Source organism: Semicossyphus pulcher, unplaced genomic scaffold (assembly GCF_022749685.1).
Source record: "Semicossyphus pulcher isolate SPU_LCO1_2020_fin unplaced genomic scaffold, fSemPul1.0.p SCAF_9, whole genome shotgun sequence".
NCBI lineage: Eukaryota > Metazoa > Chordata > Actinopteri > Labriformes > Labridae > Semicossyphus > Semicossyphus pulcher.
In genome coordinates this window covers 6,454,419-6,476,024 of record NW_027211770.1, presented here as the reverse complement: position 1 = coordinate 6,476,024, position 21,606 = coordinate 6,454,419, and the positions used below count along the sequence as shown (strand labels likewise).

The window sequence follows — 21,606 nt, the reverse complement described above, 5'->3', positions numbered from 1 at the left end:
GTAAGTTACACTGTCTGGGATTGGGTCTGAAAACAGCAGACTTTATCAGGACTAACAGGATTTGAATTTCTGAGTTGGACACACAAATAATTTTGGCACAAAGAATGTGGCTTCATCTAATGAAATAATGGGCCCAAATTTTAGGCGGAGAACCAATTTGTGATTGCATGCATCAATTATTTCTTGGGTTTGAACCAATATCAGGGCTGGGGTCTCTTCAGATGAGTAAAATGGTAATTATCTGGCATGCTTTCCCTTGCTCAATGCCATCCATATATTTATCTATGGCATTATCAATGGTTTTCATGTTCTTATATTTAATGCAGGAATCATCCAAGCAAATTCTATTAAAGTGGCCTTTAGAGCTGGGCCTTTTAACACTGATCCACATGAATTTGGTGTCTGTTTGTAATTCAGATGGAGAATGGATTGCAGCCTGTGGCAAATATAACTCAGAACTTTTGTTTTTGTTTTTATCGCTATTTACATTTATTCCCCAAACCTCTACTTACCAAAGTTTCCCTATTCAGGGCTTAAACTAATTGCAGCTCCACGTATTAGTGGTGAAGCATGTCAGCGTGGTAGTCAGAGCTATAATGGTCACAGCCAAGCTGCACAGTTTGAGAAATAATGCACGGTTGACTTGATCTACAAGTGAACCTGACATTTTGCTGTCCTTACATCACAACACAAATACCCAAACTGATATTGCAGGTCCCCTGATAAGCAGAGCAAGGCTAACTGATTTGCTTTGTGCTCGCTGACATACCACAGATACAGCAGCAAGATTTAAACACGATTACAAAATTCACAGCAGTTTTTGGTCCAGAGGTTGTTACAATCATCAGACTGTCTGAAGGACTATTTAATGCCTATCTATGAATGCATTATTCTGTTGTTATAATTACTAACAAATGGTGCTATAAAAGGAAAACTATGGTTGGGGATGAAGGTTTTTTTCTCCCAAATTAAGACCATATTTCTCTGAGATCCTCATATCACAATGTTCATAGCTTTCTTTCTATATTTCCTCCAAACAGAAACAAATTGAACATGAGTTGATTTTTTTTCACTCCCCTTTTAGTCTTTTGCTTTCATCAAGTTAATGCTTTTTTATACTTCTACTCCGTTTAATTAGAGTAAAATATTACTGATGCATCGATTCAGCAGTATCATCCATTATCCATGTTCATTTCCGGTCACTATATTTATTATTCACTTCAGATTACGTGCTAAAAATGCTTTTATTCAGTAATGATATATTCTGTGAACTTTTTCTGCAGCGGGTACAGTAGAGCTAAATTAGATGTATGTTCTGCAGATTTCAGTAACATAACATTGCTAATATCTTCTTAAAGACATGGCTCCATCTTCAGAGATGCAGAAGATGTTGCCATTTTACTGAAATACATAGACATGCATCTGTCTTCTTGCAACCATATGCCCATCATTTATCACTCAGCAGCAGCAGAGGACTTGTGGTGGCTGAAGGCCCAGCGAGGCACCAGGTCCTGGGGGGCCACACTTCACACCACAGTGTCCCTGTAGCCCTCACAACTCCCTGGGTGTTTGCTGTCTGCGAGTGCAACATCAGAGACACAGACACACACAGTCATGGTAGCAAATTGTCATTTTGAAGAGATGAAGTGTATGCATGCATATGTTTTCTGTACGTCGTACACACACATACACAGCTTGAGACAAAAATTAACATTCCTTAACAACTGTTTTATTTCAGATAGCAAAACAGTTTAACAAGTCATACACTATCACCTCCACAATTAGCAGGACTCACTGATTTGCTTTGTGCTCACTGTAATGGCTGCATGCTTTAGTGATAGTTGAATGAATTTGAATGACAGCTTGCAGCAGATTTGGGGAGATGGTTCTTTGGCTTCAATATGCCTTACAATCAAATAAGCAAACCTTGGTTTCGTCTCGACAGAATCGGACGGACGATGATAGCGCTGCTAATAAGTACATAATTACACAATAGGTCTTCCCAAATGAATGATTATCAAACACAAATAAACCATAGACCTCTATTGCACCAAAAGTGCAGGATGAACAAGAAGAAGAGGTAAAAATAGAAAAATGTAGCAAAGTTGAGAAGTGCCAGCTGCTTTTCCATCTGTCACTGTCGTAGCTGCTCTTGTGATGTGTTGAAACAACTTCCTTGAGAAGTGGTGAGGATAATCCTCGGTTGTTTCCATTTTCAAGCCCTTGATAGTCCTCTTGGCATTCCTGCAGACAGTGAGTGACGGTAGCTGTACGTTGTGACCAGTCTCTATATCAGCTGCCTTTGTATTTATAAAGTTTATGTCCTTATAATCCCAGGAAGTCAAAGGAAATGAAGCTGGAGTCATCCATGTATGGCTTGAAAATTAGGAAATTATACTTCAGAATATTTCCAAAATCACATATTTTGTTTACAACCAGAAGCTTTGTACATTGTCATTGTAACTCTTAGAAAATCAGCATTTTCCTTCCTCTGTCTATTTTGGTGGCATTGGCAAAGGAAGTGGAGAAGCACAGAGGCTTTGCTTGCTTCACCTCCTTCGGAGAAAGAAGGACAACCTCCCTACAGGGAGGCAAACCCCTGCTGGTAGACCTTGATAAGTCCTCGCAGTCCCTCGTCCTGGCCTTAGCCCTCTGATGCTCAGCCTAGTTGGCCCGGGGCCTACCTTAGACAAAGCCCTGTCAAAATGACTCTGGATGGATGAACAACCAAGCAGAAAAATTAAAGTCTTCTGACAAAAAAAGGTTAGCATTGAAGATAAGAAAGCTGATAGGTGCTGGAGGAGATGAAGGTCTGGACAGTGTCCATACGCTCCCTGGTGGTCCAGCAGCGCCTCATTAGATGGATGTATTTGAGGCTCTCAAAGCAGGAATATTATACCATGGGGTCGTCAGCAAACTAATTGGGTAACAAAGACCATTTCCAGCCCAGAAACCCATCTTTTAACAGTCCGTGTGCTGAGACTCTGATAAGAGAGTTCAAGTCTAATGCATTTAGTGAGGGGCAAGTTCACCATCTTTATCTTATTTACTATACTTGGTGTAAATATTGTTGGTCTTTTACGTGGGATTTAGTAAGACCCCATTTCTCTGAAGTGCACCCATGGATCAAACTACTGCAGCAAACTGTAGATGATCAGGTGGTATGCTAATCACAGATACCTTCGTTCAGGCTGCTCACCATTAAAATAAAGTTGCATTTGCTGTGCATTTCATGTTCACATTCTCGCTCTTTCAAAATCTCACTCATGATTGCTGAATTTGTTCTGGCTCTATTTTTATTGTAAATATTATTTTGAATGCTGAGACGTGGCTGCAGCTCAGTTTTGAATCAGGAGGTGAGATTTGATGCGGAGACTGAGAGAGTCTCCCACATCACGTAAAGGACATATGCTATTCTAATACATCATAAAATGTATAACTCCAGCGAAAAGAGAGCGGAGTTCAAAAGAATATTAAAATTCAATACCTAAAGGGGGGCACAGAGGTTTATCTAAAGTCAGGGGCTTTATTCAGGCATCATGCCTACTATTTTATTGTTTGTCTTTATTTACTGCCTCTGACTGATCCTTGTTCTCTGTGTGTGGTTATGAAAGCAGAGATTTGTTGTGACCCCATTGACTGATTGACTCTGGAGTTCCCTTTCTTCCTTTTGAAGAAATCCCCCATCCGCATGTTTATTCCTGACAGGGAATGAGTGGATCTGTCCAGAGAATATGCCACCTGCCACCTTGACCCCCAGGGGCCATGGTAATATCCATACAGGTGAACATTACTGGCTCCAGGTTCCCTATTATGTTCCCTCACACAGCTTCATGCTGCTCGGGGACTCAGCCCTAACTTACATGCAAAAGATCAAACAAGTCCTTCCCAATTGAATTCAAATGGGAAATTTCCTGTAATTCAAACAGTGAGTAGTGAAGCGACTGGGCTGTTCTGTCCCCTGACCAAAGCTTAACACAAGAAGTACATGTGTGTCTATGTGAACTCTACCTCCTAGACATGATTAAGTCCTGGAGCACATGCATTACAAATTCAGCCTTCTCTTGTTTACAACTTCAAATAATTTTCAGGACATACGCATCATCCAAAGTTATGGAAGTACACACAACTTTGAAGTTTAATGAAACATTATACATTACAAAGAAAGTGGGGGACATTGTTGTATGATGCTGAAGGGCTGGGAAAGGAAAGGAAGTGAATAAGAGGAGGTTTTGACTTAATCAAGAGTGAGTATAGGTGATATAAAAATATTAGAAGAAAGACAATTGATATGGGAGAGAAGAGGAGAAAAGGAGCAGGGAAGGAAATTCAAAGGCATGAAGGGAATGAAAAGGAGAGAAATGTAAGGAGTGTATACCAAAGAATATGAGAGAAAAATAATAGCAAAAGAAAGAGGAGGAAAGGAAAAGGGACAGGGGTGTAAAAGGGGTTTCTTGTCTTCAGGGCAGGTACAGCTTACACTAAACTGTTCAGCTTTAGAGTTGGAGAACCTCAATGTGCCTGAAGGTCTCCAAAAATGGAGGATGGATAGAGTGTTTCCTTCTTCTGAATCTCCATTCTTCTCTCTTCTTCTCCCCGATTTAAAAAGCAGCAGATTTAGTATAAAAGAAATAAAAAATAAGGTAGGAAAACAAAATCACAATAAAATTTCTATATATGCTGTTCGTTAATAAAGTATTGCTCTTAATCAACACCCAGAGCAGCCAATCACTTATCTGCCTTATTATGAAGTTATGTCTTTTACAAGAAAGGAAACGTACCGTAATCATGCAAAGCCGACCATAGTCAATATAAATACAGCCACTGTGAGCATTTCAATTGAGTGATATAAGTAATAGCTAATGCAGCACATGAACTTTGATGTTTACAGTCCAGTCAGCAGGATAAAAGGTGATTTAAATGAGAAAATATTTATTCCCCATAGCGCCGCCATGATAGCAGCTGTTAAATAAAGGCACATGCGCACAGTGATGGGTGTCCCTTTAAAGATTCCGGGAACAGCAGTGACTCTCAATTTAATCGATTTTAAAATGAAAAGTCAATTTAACAAAGTTGAAAAGAGAAAGATGGGCTAAGGGAAGAAAAAAGCATTCTCTTGCACTCAAGCAGTAAACTAACTGCTGCACAGAGCAGGCAGAGATTTCAGCTGAATTATCTCCCACCTCACATTTGCTCTTAGGCAAGCAGTTTAAAAGCCAAGCGATTGAGCCAGTGATCCAATTTGAAATGCAGAAATGATTAGAGCAGCTTGCCTCATTTCATATCGAAATTCTCTGATTTATGACAGGGCACCAGCCAAGATCTATCTCTAAAAGGAATTAGTGTGCAATTCCTGCATATTTCTGTTATTTAGTCTCCCAATAGAAGAGGCTATAGCCTTAGAGAGAGGAGCGAGGGGGAAGAAAAAGGAACAAAAGTGGTATGTAGGTATCTTCTAATTTCAGCAGATGTAACCTTAGCCATTTAGAAGAGGAGAAAATGACACAAAGCAGGCGGGAGAAATGAGGGTATTTCCCACTTTGTGTAGGATGTTGACTGAGAATCTTATTTCAGGGTGCAATGAAAAATATTCAGCATACTAAGCATATAGCTGCTCTTTTTCCAAGCATGCATAGAGGAGGCAGAACACAGACTTAGAGGTTGGCTCTGGCCATTTTTGTTCGACAAAAAAGACCCTTGCAACCCATCCATCCTTGAGGCTAAGAAAATATTAATACACCGAGTGATAACGAGGGCTAGAGGAAAATCTCCCTTAATGAAATTTCCAGTTGACCACATGCAATTTGTTTCATCGCAGTGAACAACTAATTGCAAAGGACGTTATCAAAGGTGTGAGTGTGCTGTCTGCTGTAAACTGACTGGTAAAACAGGTACAAATCCTTTATCCTCACTCCCATGTTAGAAACAGAGAACATATAAACCTGACATATATAAGCTTGTTTTGTGTTATATTTATACTGCTAGAATCGTCTGAAAAGGACATAGTAGTTTAAAATAATTCAGTACACGGTACAAGTAATGTCAGGAAGGAAAAGTCAATGTTTAAACAATAATTCCCTTGGAGAAAAAAAAACATTTGTTGAAAGTGGTATTTTTTGGGGGGTAAAATAGAAAAACATGCAACATTCAAAAGCAGTTTGCAGATATTTTGACTGGTGTTTTTGTTTCAAAATGGCACTACTTCATACTGAGTGGGTGTTGAAAGCGTGATGTACAAAGCCAATGAATGTCTTGCTATATTCAGACGGAGTGGTTTTGATCTCTCAGTTGTCTAAATCCCGCAGCTGTAGGATCAAGACGGATACAGTGCCAGTTAGTGACCTTGTTGGAAAAAAAAAAAAAAAGATGAGATGATCATTCCCACCAAGGTTTGTATCGATTTCACCTGGCCTGACCATGAAGCGGGTTAAGAGTAGCCAGTAGTGGTGAAATGGTCAGCCGTGATATCATTAGCTTGTTGTTTACACAGGAAAGCAGGGAGTTAGAGGAAGGCTGAGTGTCACAAGCCACTTTCTTCTTCACCTCCTTCAGCTGATCAGAGGATCATGGTATCAAGGAGGGATTAGTAGCGACTTGGGATTTGTGTGATTGGTTAATTTATTGCGGTGATGGCAGGTCTTTCATCTATGGCAACATTTAATCAGCGCAGCCACAGAGGCTATTACAGGTTAGCTCCTTTCTGGAGTCAGTCCGGCTGTGCCATCAGCTCTATCACAATTCCCCTGAAATTTCCAAATTATCTGGAACAGGCTTTAGCTTCTCAGTAATAAAAATTAGAACAGATTCCTGATAGAAGCTTTTGCTCACACAGGGCCAATTATAAATAGCACAGCCCTGCCTTGGAAGAGGAAAAGGGGAGGGAAAAAAATCCAACTCTGAGAGATGTGCACGGAACTTATCGTTCAGCCCCTGCTCCGCTCTGATCCAAATCCGTGTGGCTGAAAATTTATATTAGATTTTATCACAGAGGCCTAAGTCTAGAAAAATCAATGAAGGTTATCTTTTATGTTGCAGCAACTTGTGGAAATATTGATTTTCATTTTATAGCGAATTTGGAGCATCAGTTTGTAATCACTTCCTCGCTGACTACACTGTTTTGGTCACTGTATCTCTTACACGAGGAACGGTAACAGAGCTCAGAGAAAAAAAATACCAGGAGAGTATTGAAACCACTGGAGTGAAAGCAGAGGGTGGATAAACCATAACACAGTACACAGACAGGAAGGCCAGAGGGGCTTCTACAAGCTCTGACAGGGATGATGTCTGTAAACTGATATGTAACACTGTGACTATATATTTAAAATAACTGCAGCAAACATGTGATATAAAAATAAATCATTTTGTTTTTCCCCCCTTTTTTTTTTGTTTGTTTTTACATTTTCATCATAAAGGTGACATTGAAATATGGATTAAGTTGAGAACAGCCGCTTGTATACATTAATGCATACACACACATTTTACTGACATAATAAACTATCCAATAGTGGTTTGCATATTTTACAAACTCAGGAAAAAGCTCCCTTATGTCAGATCCACTGGTTGTGTGATTGTCAGGTAGAAGAGGACTTTGTTTCTCTAAAGACAGTTCGTCTCGTGCTCACTCGCTCTGGGGAAATCTAATTTTTCAGCCTGTCAATCTGCATTTCTTCTGACCTCACCCACTTAGGCCAACTGATCCGGAGGTATAAATGTTTTCATTTGCATTTGCAGGCGCACCTTCCTGCAGTGACACCACTAGGTCTTAATCCAAAGTATAATGTGTGCGGTTGCTCTTCTGCCTTTCTTTGTCTTTGTGACGGCTGATACGTGCAGCATGCTTACACAGTACATGGGCCGCTATAGTCACAATAGATGTATTATGTTCATCTGCAGTGAGAAACTGTCATCTGTTTTTGGGGCTGGGTTTCCAACAAAAAGGAGCAAAGAAAATACAACTCATTTAGAATGCCATACAAATAATTCATATAACCCAGAGTTAGAATTTTACTAGTTTCTGTCTCATTAGTAACTAAAGAAAACATTCTGATTTCGAACAAATTGTATCATCATTTCTAACAGTGGGAAGATGTCCAGTTAATGCAGCTTTTTTCCCTCTTGGCTACATTAAGAGCAGCTGGAATATCATGAATTCCCAAAGGCTCAGAGGGACCGCAGAGGCCTCACTCTGTTGAATAAGAGATGGCTCCAGTCTGGAGATCTAAGAAAGGGTTAATCTGATTCCCATTTTAGATAGTTGTCCTAGCAACAATCGGTCGGTCTGCTCTGCTCTTTTGACAGGGGTGTGAGATTTTCAGGTTAGCCTGATAGAAGACTTTTTTGTGAGGCTAATTTGAAATGTGAAATCGAGGATGACTTAAATTACAGAGGTCCTCTCTCTCTCATCTTCTGCCAGGATGGGATAAGAAGATGCCAGGAGACGGAATAAGACTATCAACAGCCACAATTTACTGTCTGTGTTTGATCAGTTTGAAAGTATATGTATATATTACAATTTGCAGACATAATCCTAACAAATACCTAACGGAGTTGTATTTGCTTTTTGAAAATAATGCTCTCTTAAAAAAATCAGTTTGTCCTCCAGCCTCACACTAGATAGAGTTCATGGAAAGAGAAATAGGCAGGTGGATGAGGAGGAGGACAAAGAGGAGGGGGGAGCATGCAGGCGCACTGCCGGAGCACAGTGCTCATCTCTTGTGCATATCTGTGCCAATTCAGACCTTTAACATGCTCAAGTGACATTTGCATTTATCCTTGAAGGTTGTTGCCTTTTGCGGGGGAGAAATAAGTGAAAAGCACGAGAGGGACTAGTATTTTTCTGTTGCATTAGGCAGATGGACAGTGTTCTGTCGCTGCCTGCCTCAGATGGAAAAAGAAATGAAGTGTCGAGATTGCGCCCTTACCCATTTTCTCTTTGCTAAACTATTTCTGTAACATCCTAATAAAGGAGGGCCCCAGGGTTCAAAAGTAATGGCCCTGAAAAACTGACATTTGCCTTTGAGTAATACTGTACCCAACTGCCTGAGATGTTGCCACCACCCCCCAACACAAACACAACTACACCAACACACCATTTTGTAGGATGCTAAGCAAAATCAAACAGAATAATACAGTTATTGATATGAGGATAAGCGAGTGAGAAAATCCGGTTACACTACATCGTATGAATCTATTATGGTGGACATCGTACTAAACCTCCCTGTTTTATTTTTTTCTTTACGAGAAATAAAATTCCATGTTAGACCTCTGACCAAGAAGAAAAATGACCTTACACATCGAGAATAATTTTCATATTATAACAACTTTAACCTCAGTTGCCCTTTGAAATGGATACTGATTCTTTAAATTCTTTCCTGCTTGTTTCAGGAAATAGTGAGATCCTGGCGATAGCGAGGCACAATGCCCAAAGTTCAACGCTGAACACTCGCTTCCCTCTCTCTGAAAGTCACCGGCATTTTTTTCTTTCTTTCTTTTTTCATAATTCCCAGACACCTAAGATGTTCTAGTTAATCCAAGAGATCTGATGCTTAATCATTGGTCACAATCCTGGATGATTACTCCCACTTTTAATGAAATGCAGGCTCCTGTACACATTTTTCACCACTTCAACTGCGGGGCAGCCTTTGTCTGTTGGCCACCATACACACATGCAAGTGCACTAAAAGCCCTGACTCTAAAATCTTCTGTAAAAAAAAATGGATTCGGGGATACTTGAGTTGCATGCTGTATAGTTTTTTAAATTGTCTGTTAATGGCCATTCATAGCAGCAGGGGACCAAAACTCAGTGGTTATTAATGTTTCTTTAATCACCAAAATAAGCAAATGATTAGTGTTTGTTATCTGTCCCCGTCCAGAAGACGAAGAGCACGGTCCCGGTGGTGCTGAGCGCGGGCCCCAGGTGGCTGCTGGATGTGACTTGGCAGGGTGCGGAAGACAACAAAAACAACTGTGTGGTGTACAGCAAAGGTAAGCAAGCAGCGCCGGCATCCTGTTATCTCTCCGCACCGCAACACACCACGCCACAGCACCGCCGCAAAGACACTGACAATCCTCCAGCCCCTCCACTCCTGCCTCTTTTTCCCTGTCTGTCTTTTTCACCTCTCTTTCTGGCTCCCCTTGCCTCTCAAAGTCAAAACACACACAAATAATTGCGTGTACAGAGCTACGAGCACGCACAAGAACACATGCATACACACTCCCACACCATATCCGTTTTACTCCAAAGAGTAATTTATATCACTAAAACTCTGATTAGGAACTGAGAAACATCACTTGACACACAAAGTTAATGGTCTTTAGATTTCAGAAGGTAATTAATGCACCCTTTTTCTCTTTTATACTAAGTGAATCCCTATCTCAGTGAGATAAGTGAAGATGGGTTTGCCATTTTGCTTCATTTGTTCTCTTGCTAATTCAGCAAAGGGTGAGCTGTATATCTTTCATAAATCAGAATATTTCATACAAGCCCTACCAGATATGGATTTATGTAAATATGTTGAAAGAAAAACTACGTATCTGCATGTTGTTTACTCTGCCTCGGCCCTAAAAGCACAAAAACCCAAATGACCCACTGTCATAAAGTAAACTCCTCAATCTGCTGAATTGTCCGGAAAGCTGTCATTAGAGCAGATCTGTAAGATCTGGAGAGAGCCTGCTTTGTTGCAGATTGTAGACGATGCTTGAACTGTATACAGCCCTGACACTTCAGTCTGTGGTGTCATTTCTCATGAAAGCACATGGCTTCTGCAGCTATAATTGGGTCTTGACAGGTTTTAACCAAAGAGACAGAGCAAAAATAAATACATAAATAAAGATGTGTTTTGGATTCCAAAGGGTGAAGGAAAAGGGCTCTATTTATCACTTTTCAAAAATGATTACCCCGTGACAATACCCCCAAAGCTGAAATGGAGCTTCTTCCCTCTCAAAGTGAATAAGTGGCGAGAGTGGGATTTGCAACCCGGATTTCCAGTCTCCCAATTCTCATCTACTAATCACTAGACTGCACTCGGGAGTTATCCTCTTAACCGGCTACTTAACTTTGTGCTCTTTATCACCAAATCATTAAAGTTTTGATAAGCTGTTAAAGAAGATTATGCACTTCTTTAAAATCTTCTAATCTTTTTGCTGGGAGACTGGCTGTATAAAACAAGACAAGGGCCAATAACAGGATTTTTCACTTTTTTGTCTGGAGAATTTCCTGTGCCACTCTTCATACAAGTGTCCTCCAGATAGCATCACAAACAGCAAAAGCTGCATCCCCACCTCAGCTGTGTATCACTGACAGATCCTTTGTCTGTCGCCTCCAGTTTGACCTTATTAAATTAAACACAATTACATCTCCAGCAGCCCCTTGTGAGAGTCGTTTTATGTTGTACTGTGAAAGTTCATTACAGTAAATCCTCCACACGATTCTTCACACGCTTGCCAACTGATGATAAACGATAACAGAGTCGATGTTGAATTAATTTAAATCTCGGAGTGGAAGTTAAATACTTCTTGTCACCTCATTTTTGCTGTGTCTGAGACGTCACTATACATCACAATAAAAACACCAGCATTGTTCATTTTAGTATAGTTTTATACTTTTTATACTTTTTTTAGAATAGAATTAGAATTTTAAATAAATACAACAATACGTATATACACTTACCAGCCACTTCATTACACCTGAAAAATCTAATGTAATCCAATAGACCAGCTCGATTTGCTTTTATGTTGCCTGTAATGTACAGGCTTTTTTCTAAGCCGTCACAGAGGTGTTCATTCAATGATATTTCAGAGTCAAGGTCGTAATTGGTGGTGGGGCTGTACTCAGCTTACATTCAGAGGTGTTTCTAATACTCTGGCCTCCTCATGTATGTAAATAGGGAGAACAAAAAATTTGAGACAGATCTCAATCTAATTTAGTTCAGTACAACAGCACCTTTAACTGTGGCCTCAGTAATAAACATAACTGAATTTACACACTTCCGACTCTCAACAAAACAAAAGTTAACAAAAAGGAAACTTCATAAAAGCAGAATCCATGGCAGTGCTGTTGTATTGAATTGCATTAGATTGTACAGGTATACCTAATGAGGTGGCTGGTGAGTATATATTTTTATATATATGTGTATATATATAACAACTACTATGATACTACAAGTAATGACTACAAAAAAATCAATCAAACTGTGTAATTCCATACTTCAGTTGAACAGCTTTGTAGCAACTTTACCACAAAGCTTTGGATAAATTGGTTGGGTGTCCGTTTTACTCAGCTCTCTTTCCAAAATTGTTCCACATCTTGCTCTTGGCGACTTTTTTTTTTAAGATGGTCCAGGAGTAAGTTCAGAAAGTGGTGAAGTGTTTGATGCTGCTTGACTCTTGCGTCTGCGCTGTGACTCGATTTTTACAAGTCATTCTTCTTCATCTCCTTCTTTTAAACATTCCAATCTGCAAGAGTGGGCACCCTCTGGAGGTGACATTGAAATTGCGTGCAGACAATGTCAAATCTTTGTCAAATTCATTTTTGAATTTTGCCTTTTTTTCGCTTCAGTTTTGAAGCAGTGCTGGAATTGTGTTTATCATGTCGACACTGGAGTGGATCAACTAAAGGAAAAAGAGTCCAACAGGAACTTTCTTCCCACCTCGGAAAGCTGGGGTCCAGATTGTTTATATCCTTACCCCTGTGCTTTTTCTCCTCTGTAGGCTGCTTCATTGCTCCCTGAGATGCGTTACTTATGGAAAAGAGTGAATATCTCAATACACAGTATGCCTGCAAAATATGTTTTGGCTCACGTTTCAGTGGTCTCGGCTTTTTATGGCTGCATGCAAAGATAGTAGCAGTTCACTTTGGATCCTTGCCAGTGTGAATCTATGGGGGAGTATCTCTAAGTAAGGCCTGGTGATTGGTTTGAGTGGCTGTAGCTTACTGTTGGGTGTTCTGTCCAATAATTTCTGCATTACATTTTGTACAAATGCTCGTGCCGTGTCCCAAAACTTGAACAGGAAGTTGGGAAATATGCAAAGAGGGAGAATGGACAAGATTCAGCAAAATGATTAATCTGAGAGTTATTTTCCAGCACTGTGTCGTGTATAATACACGTAGTGGAGTGTGTAAGCAGCAGGGAATTCAGGTCCCCCGCAGGCCGCCTCTGGTCATCAGAACCAATACAACCCTGTAGTGTCAAACATAGCTTTTTGCCTATTTATGGGACCCTACAATTGTTGTTGCCAGAAAAACGATGTACTCCCTAATTATCTGTATTCTTTTTTATATCAACATTAGGAACAATTTAATCATTTAAAGAACTTGAAGTCAAAGACTATGAGGGATGTTTGAGGCATTTAAATATCTGAAGTTAGAATTCACGCTGACATTTCATAAATATAAATTATTTATACATTTCTGTTTTTAAAATTAGGGGCAGGGGGAGCCCTAAAGTGTAAGTGGAGAACTGCAATATCTGTTTTTCCCAGGCTGTCAGTATGGCCCTGTTTGTTTTACATTAAACTCACAGGAAGAGCCTTAGCAGCCAGCCATTACTAAAACTCTCAACTTTACTACTGCGCTAACTCATTATCGAGAAATCCACCTGGAACTCCCACAATGCTCTCCTCCACACTCCGACAGTTTCTTTGAACTGCTGAAGTTAAAGAAACAGGCAGCAAGTCTGCAGAGTAATTATATGTTACAGTAACGCTCGAGACCGAGAGGAGAGGGGGAGAGTGAGAGAGAGAGAGAGAGAGAGAGAGAGAGAGAGGGAGAGAGAGAGAGAGTGATAGACAGGGACCCAGACAGAGAGCGAGAGAGAGAGAGAAAGAAACAAGTGCAGAACTTCCTGTGCTGATAAACAACAGAATTATAAACAATACAGCTGTACAGTAGTAGACATTTAACATTGAAAATAATTTTATTTTTCCTATTCTTTTCTTCTAACATCTCCCAGTTGAATATGTTTTTTTTTTAAGCTAATGTTACTCAAACAGGAGTACATTTTGCATTTCTTGGATACTACATACAGCAGTCGATTGATACATGTAGTAATACAGCAGCAGAATGGAGTGGCACTGAAAGATAAACTACTTAACTACTATAAATTGTGATAAAGAAACTAGCCATCCAGTGCAGTTATGAATTATGTAGTTTTTTTTTTATTTGAAAAACAATTGGGCCCTTTGTCACACAAGAAAAACTTATCCACCTTTGGCTACATGGGCAATATTTCTTCTTCTTTTTTAAATGGCATAAATAAAGAAAACCAACATTATATTGCTTTGACTCTTACTGTGGTGCCAAATGTCTATATTTATTATATTTCATCATGTTTTAATTCATGCTGAATTTTAAAGTTATCTTTAAAAAACTATTCTGTGTACATTAGCTGAAATCAAATGCAGCCAGCTCTGGGTGTAAAATTAATAAGCATCATATTTAGGTCTTAAGTATATGACTTCATTCATTTTTAGTGTGAGCCTTCATTGTGCTTACCCCATTGTTACCTGATATCTGAGCCCATTGAAACTATACACATCCAATGTGACTACATTATGTGGCATTATTCAGAGGTCACCTAAACTTTTCAACTGTAAGCCTCTTAAGGCAGACCACATTCAGATACAGCATGTCCAATAAGTCTCCAGAGCAACTTAGCCCATTGTTCATGCAGAAATTGACCAATGTAACTAGGCCGTTTTACATAAGCCCGAACAGTGCCGAATTAGCCAGCTCGCTGTGTCTTTGTAATATTTCATATTCTCTAAGTCCTCACAATCAGATCCTTCTTCATGCCTTCATTTGCTCTTCCCTTTGCTCCGGAGCTGTAGACCTCTAAGGCATAAGATGAACTAGCATGACCTGCCTGGACAGATGTAGTATCTATTCAACAGCGTTTTAAAATAAAACCTGCAGTGTACTTTAAAAAAGCCCTGTGAGGTAATGTATTCCATCACAAATGAAAGCAAAAAAAAAATGCACTGTCGCCCGCTCTGCTTCCTGGCAGGATGCCGCATTGGGAGGAGGACTCTTACAGTTCAAAATGTAATTGTTCATTTCAACCCTCATCTTTTAAAACAACTTTAGCAAATAGGAGGTGCAAGGGTTATTATCTGTTATCTGGGAACATAGCGAAATAGTGTGACTGAATAATAACTAAACAACTGACACAATGTAAAAATTTCATTATCAGTGTATTAAAACAAAATTGTACCCTAAAGGAGTTCCTACGACAGCTCCGAGCAGGCGACTAATTATGTTTAATTAAAAGACAACAGATCAACAGAATCGTTTTCATTAGGAAATTATTAATGATTCCACTGCAACAATAATTGATTGCACTGAGCCAAGCGATAACTCGGTACGGTCAGGCTGGAATGAGCCGGGTGGAGAGGAGCGGCTGGTTTTGGCATTTGGCAGCTGTCTAGTAACATGTCTTGTAGCTGAAGCTTCGACATAAGCAATTGAGAATAAGTTGTAAAGCTGGCTTTATGGTGAGGAGAGGAGGAGTGTGTGGTGGGTTAAGGACAGCAAAATCCAAATCAAACTGCAATCTCAGAAGACCATCCCACACATATATTTAGAAGCACAGGCTTTCATGTGCATACAAACACACACATTTCAGAATGCATGATTAAGACGGGAACACACTTTATTTTCTCCTGTCTACAAACATATTCAAGACGGTGTTTTTTCCTTCTATTTTTTTTCTTTGTCTCACTCTTAAGCATATATACGACATGCAGATACACACACACACACACACTTTGCTGCTGCTGCATTCTGAGGCATGTAAAAGACATCAGCTCCAGACGCTTCCTCCGGCAGCCTTTTATGTGCATTGTTCTCCCACCACGCAAGCAGTTTCCCTGTGCTAGACAGTATAGCACGAGCAGACACCACACTCTGTCACAGCACCCTCATTCACTGCAAACACACACAGACCAACCGCCATTACTGCAAATTTGCATAATGGTTGCTGACACATATATGTCCATCTGCATTCAGTGCAGACTAAGCCTTAAGACAATAACAACAATACAAGCAAAAATGTAAAAGAGGTGATGGGCACTGATGAGGGACAATATTTCTTTTCATATATCACCATGCAACTTTGAATTTTATAGCTGTGGTCTGTATGCACATTTTTGAGAATGTGCTTGTGATGTGTGTTGTGTGTGTGAGAATAGCCGGCTGTCCTTGTATCAATGCCACAGAAGGTGTCAGGCTAATGAGCGTGGGCTTGTCCTCAGAGCAAGAGGGTTTGGGTTGTGCCATTCACTATGCATATTTAAATGCCTTGTAGAGCTTAAGTAGGCCCACTTTTCCATGTCAGGGCAGTGTTCAATCCTGCTGCGACCATTAATTATGATACCATTGTGTTCCAGTGTGGCTAATAAGAGTGATGTATTGCACCCTCGTGGCATTATAATCATCTGAGTGAAGTACCTGGACTACTCTGAGCTTGCTTTAAGCACCAGGTTTTTAAAAAAAAAAACAGTGAGTGAAGAGAAAGCTTCTTCCCTCATCTCACACACTGCTGAGTACATTGGTTAATGATTTTACATGTGAATGTGTCACAGATTCCACTTCTTTCTAATTGTATAATCAATGATGGGGAATGTTTTGGTATTGATCATGAAGAGAAAACAGATATAGTCACGTTTGCATAAAATACTACAAGTGTGAGTCTTTTTTTATTTGTTTGTTTTCACTCATCATAAGTGCCTTTGCCGCATTTGGACTGTATAAGAAAGATATGAGAGTGATATGCATTGAATGTATTGGTGCTAAGTGGATTTTGAGTACTTGCTTATTAATATTTAGAGAATATATTGTCAGTACTGAATGTGTTCAATGCAAATGGGGGGACATGTATATCCCTTAACTTCCCTCCCTAAATGGCATGATCAATGACCGTTTTATGTTCAATGAAAAGTTCTGTGTTTATGAAAATAAGCACAGGCCAGGTTTTTTATTCTACCTTTGGATCTTGGGTCAGTAATTAAAGAGTCTATTCTGTGTCTTCTAAAAGCCCTTAGCCTGCTTTTAGGACTGGGTATGATGCAGCCCACCAACCCCATCTCTGCTGTGTTAAGAAGGTGTGAAAAGCATTGTCAGTGTGCTTCAGGATAAAGCTCTGCTGTTGGATGCCATTGGTCAGAGACCCCCCCCCCCACCCACACACAGACACACACACACACACACACACACATAACACGCACAACATTCTGGAGAGCAAGTTAAGAAGTGTGTGTGTGTGTGTGTGTGTGTGTGTGTGTGTATGTGTGTGTTGGTGTGCAGGGATAATCAGAGACAAAAGCTGGAGAGAGGGGCCTCTCTGCCCCTCCACACAGCTTTTTGGGAGGGGGGGAGTTGGTGCCTTTTTATCAGGCTTGAAGGGGGTCACAGTGTTTTTGCTTGCGCTTGTGTGTGTGTGTGTGTGTGTGTGTGTGTGTGTGTGTGTGTGTGTGTGTGTGTGTGTGTGTGTGTGTGTGTGTGTCAAAGAAAGTGAGCAAGAGAGATGGAAGGAAAGAGATAGAGGAATCACTGGGGTGGAGGGGTGTTTAGATCGCCAGTCAGTGTGATGAAAAACCCCACGGTTAAAGTCTCTCTGAGGGTTGACACAGGACTGCAGTGAGTGGAACTAAACTAGTGAAACTGAGTCTAGGTGAAACTCTGGTGCGCTAAGGGAGAGGTGATGATCATACTGGGAAAGGAAGCAAAAACAGAACATGACAGTGGAAGAAAAACATAGATGCATCCTTGAAAGCAAAACATAATACACTGACTGTTCAGATGATACTGCTTGCTTAGATAATACAGTTACAGCAATTCAATTCAAGCCTTATAGAGTCTGGTGGAGCAGGACCTATTTCTGCTTTGATAATGGATACCTCTGCAAATCAATTTTTTTGGTTGGGCAAAACTTAATCAGATTTTCCCTGCAGAAATAGCTCGACACATTACAAAATTGTTTGCGGGGTCGCCAGTGTTCATGCAGGAGAATTCGGTGATAACCTTTATACATACCTTTGCAGCTAATCTATTTTATTGATTGTACATTCACCTGCAAGGAAAAAGCACATAGCCCCATAGTCTTCAGATCACTGTGTCAGTGCAATATCACAGTTTTTCTTTACTTATTGCAGTGCACGGGGGATCACAACTGCAAGCCACATTTACTATTAGTACCTTATCTGTAATACTCTGTTTTATCATTCTGTCTGATCAAGTGATCTTAGCTGTTCTACTAATCTTAAAGTCAAATGCCTAAGGACGTGGATGCATGAGGTGGGTTAAACAATTACCTTTAACATCGGTCAATTGGAAATTGGACTAACTTTTCAATAATTCTTCTAGAAGCATGGTGAAAACATCAAAAAGCTGCAATCAAGTTTGTTTTTAGCTAATTTGTTGGATAAGAACACTGAACATGAAAACTATTTGAAACAGCTTTGGGTGAACAAAACACTGGCCCACAGATACCCCAAGGTAAGCTACTGAAATAGGTGTTGTGAGAGAAAAAGTTGGATGAATTAAACAAAATAGGGTTATGGTATGGTAAGAGTTAATTAAAATATTTGGTTAAGGCCATGGTATGGTTAAGGGTAGGCAAGGAAAACACTTGGTGAAGGTTAGCGAACGTGATGGTTGGGGTTTGCAAAATGGCAATTATTAATTATAACAGAGAAAAACTCTAGACACATGCTTTCAAGTCTGGTGCCTTAGGGTGCTTTCACACATAAAGTCTGTTTGTTTGATCCGAATCAAAGACCAAATTGTTACAATGTTGTGTGTTCTTGTGCGTTTCCACAAGCACTTGTGAAATTGTTTGGTCAGCCCATATTTCTATTTCCTCGTCGCTCCCCCACGCCTGTCCTCTACTCATCTTGCTGTCTGTCTCTGCAAGTGTAAGCAACCGTTAACAACCAACAATGCACTGTTTTTTGGTTTGCTTCCTTTAATAGGTCCTGCTTGAAGTCCGTTTATGTTCTAACCGCAATCGAAGCGCACTAGGCCCCCTCTCCAAGCGGTCTTCACAAATGCCCAACCAACCCACCCCAGGGGTTGAACCGCACCAGAGTTCGATTAAAACAGACTAAATGCTGTGCTTGTGAAACTTACTCAAAAACTATGGCATGACTTTTTACCTGACAACATATAGGATTCACCAATTATGGCAGGGGGACTGATGTACATTCTTGTCTGACAATCTTCCTAGTAGCTCATCCATATTGGAATTATCTAATGCGAACCACATTCTGATCCACCGGCTCAAACACAGGTGATTTAGTTAAGTTCAGGCAACTAAATCTGCTTTGTATTGGACGTGCACATCAGAACTTTTTAGAGGCATCACAGATTATCTGTTTTGTCATTTAAGTACCAAAACATCTTGTTCCGATTTTAGTGAAGTAACAACATTGTTTTACATTTTTGGGGTTGTAAAAACCTCAATATGTCTCTTAGCATGACAGCAATATTAGCTGCTTATGAGCTAAACCCTACATCCATCCATAGTGCCTGAGCTCTACTGACCTCTGCCTGTCGGGACTGGATGACAGAGATGGGTGCCCCTGTTCCTCGTATGTGCTTACTGTCTGTATGTGAGAGAGAGTGGACAGAGCAGTAAGGGAGCAGACAGCCGTGCTGTAGGTACAGTTGTGTAGCGGACTAGACATCAGTGTCGTCCATGTCAGACAAGGCCATCCATTCTCTAAGCCCCTGGGAAGAGAGAGAGAGAAAACGGAAAAAGAGGAGGGAATGGAAAGAAGATAGAATGGAAGAGAGAAGTGTGAGTGCATGAGTATAGAAAAGGAGATATTTCGGGGGGTGGGGGGCTTTGTTTCTCTTAACTCTGTCAGAGCCACTCCATTGTGTTCCCCAGTGCAGTGAGTGGAAACCAATCTGTCATCGCTCCACTAGCCAGCATACTAGAGGAGGGTTAGACTGCTGGAAACACGAGTCTGTTCAATGTGAAATGTAACTGGAATCAGAGCTGGGTTGAAAAAATGATGTAAGATTTTTTTACCTCACCGACTGTGAAATGAAAGTCGTTGTTACAGTATTTGGGTCTGCGCGAGTGAGGTTTCAGGCTCATATCTCTCCCTCTTCTACAGAGAGGTCATTGATGTGTTTTGTTAAGGGAACTTTATCCAAACCATGTGAGATGTGCATAGGCATGAAGGGCTCAGTGAAAACCTCAGACGGACATCCTTGCTGATATTACCGAGCAGAGTTGGCTTCTTTTGTTTGAGATTTTATTTTTCTGGCATTTTAAATATTTGACAGTCACAGTCACAGAGTGATAAGTAGTCCCAAAGACTGTAATTAAGAAGTCATCATAGCCACCATTGCATAACCCATTGGTTTTTGGAGTACCATTTTGGTGCTTTAAAGTTACAGTCTCGAAGTTCTCAGTTTCGTTCTATTTGGCGGCACCTAATGGCGATAAAAGGCACTTGCGGGCGCATACGTCCCAGATAACCTTCTACAGTTGGCTCCCTTTGTAACGGTTGTAAATCTGATTGTCCTACCTGACGGTCACTTTCCTTCTTCTGAGCGTCAAATTTGTTTCATTTTCTTTGGATTTTTTGCTTATTGTTGAAGTTTTAACTGCAGTCATTGATTTTTTCTTTGTTTGTTCAGCCACAGGAGATTACTGTTTACTCGCAACACCGGAAAAGCAGCTGCTTAGCTCCGCCTACCGTCTCTGGCAGACCAACCACTGCTGGGTGATGGAAAACGCATCACTAACTGGGCGCCGCTTGGGATTTTTTACCGCGAATGTTGCCACAGACACCCAGTCCATAATAATGCTCGGGCTTTCATCAGTGTGCCATAGGCTCAATCGCCATTGTGTTACCTCATTCAGCAATAGATGACTTAACAGACATTTATTTAAATGAAAATCTTCCAGATTACATCTTTAAATTGCAATTTTGGTTTTGACAATATTTGAACTAGAAGATGGACACCCAAGAGGACGAGTTTAGCGACTTGTATTACTTGTCGTCTTATCCCACAAAATAAAAGTCTGTCCATAAGAACTTCTTTTAACTAAATACCTACTTCCTCACGAGAAAGCAAAAACGATCCCAAAAGCTCAAAAACAGCATGTCAGGCCACTAAAGAATAACATTTGTAACCTTTATGTATGTGTTCATAGCTACTGCCTAGCTTGTAATTAAATGTAGTGCTGCTGACCATTGCTGATCATTTTCAGGTGCATGCATATTTCCCTGGGCTTGTGCATGTGTGAAAGGGGCTATAGTCATTTAGCATGTTTTCCTTACACCTGTCACCTATCGAAACCAAACATCACCTGACCAGCACAGAGAACATGACCTCCTATCCTGATGCCCTGAGCTCTCTAAGCCTGCATACTGTTTAATAGTAGCTACTAATGCTATGTTCCCATGCCATTTGTGGAGTCACTTCATCCCCTCTCCTCGCAGGAATCCCCTTTGCACCATTTTCCCTGTAATCTCACCACTCCTCTCTCTTATGGGGTGGCTCACCTGCTGCTCCCGCCACTATTTCACAGCCCCTCTCCTTCTTACAACCAGCACCTCCACCATTTTAATCCTTTTGACCCAAACCCTGTG

General features: G+C 40.4%; 1 protein-coding gene across 1 annotated transcript in view; it reads left to right on the top strand.

Moving 5' to 3' along the window:
- The window catches only part of zfpm2a (zinc finger protein, FOG family member 2a), a 114,288-nt gene that overhangs the window by 61,192 nt on the left and 31,490 nt on the right, over positions 1 to 21,606 (top strand). The window contains exon 5 of the mRNA XM_069656208.1: positions 9,873 to 9,984. Within this exon, the coding sequence (XP_069512309.1) occupies positions 9,873 to 9,984 (112 nt within the window). The remainder of the gene's footprint in view (positions 1 to 9,872; positions 9,985 to 21,606) is intronic.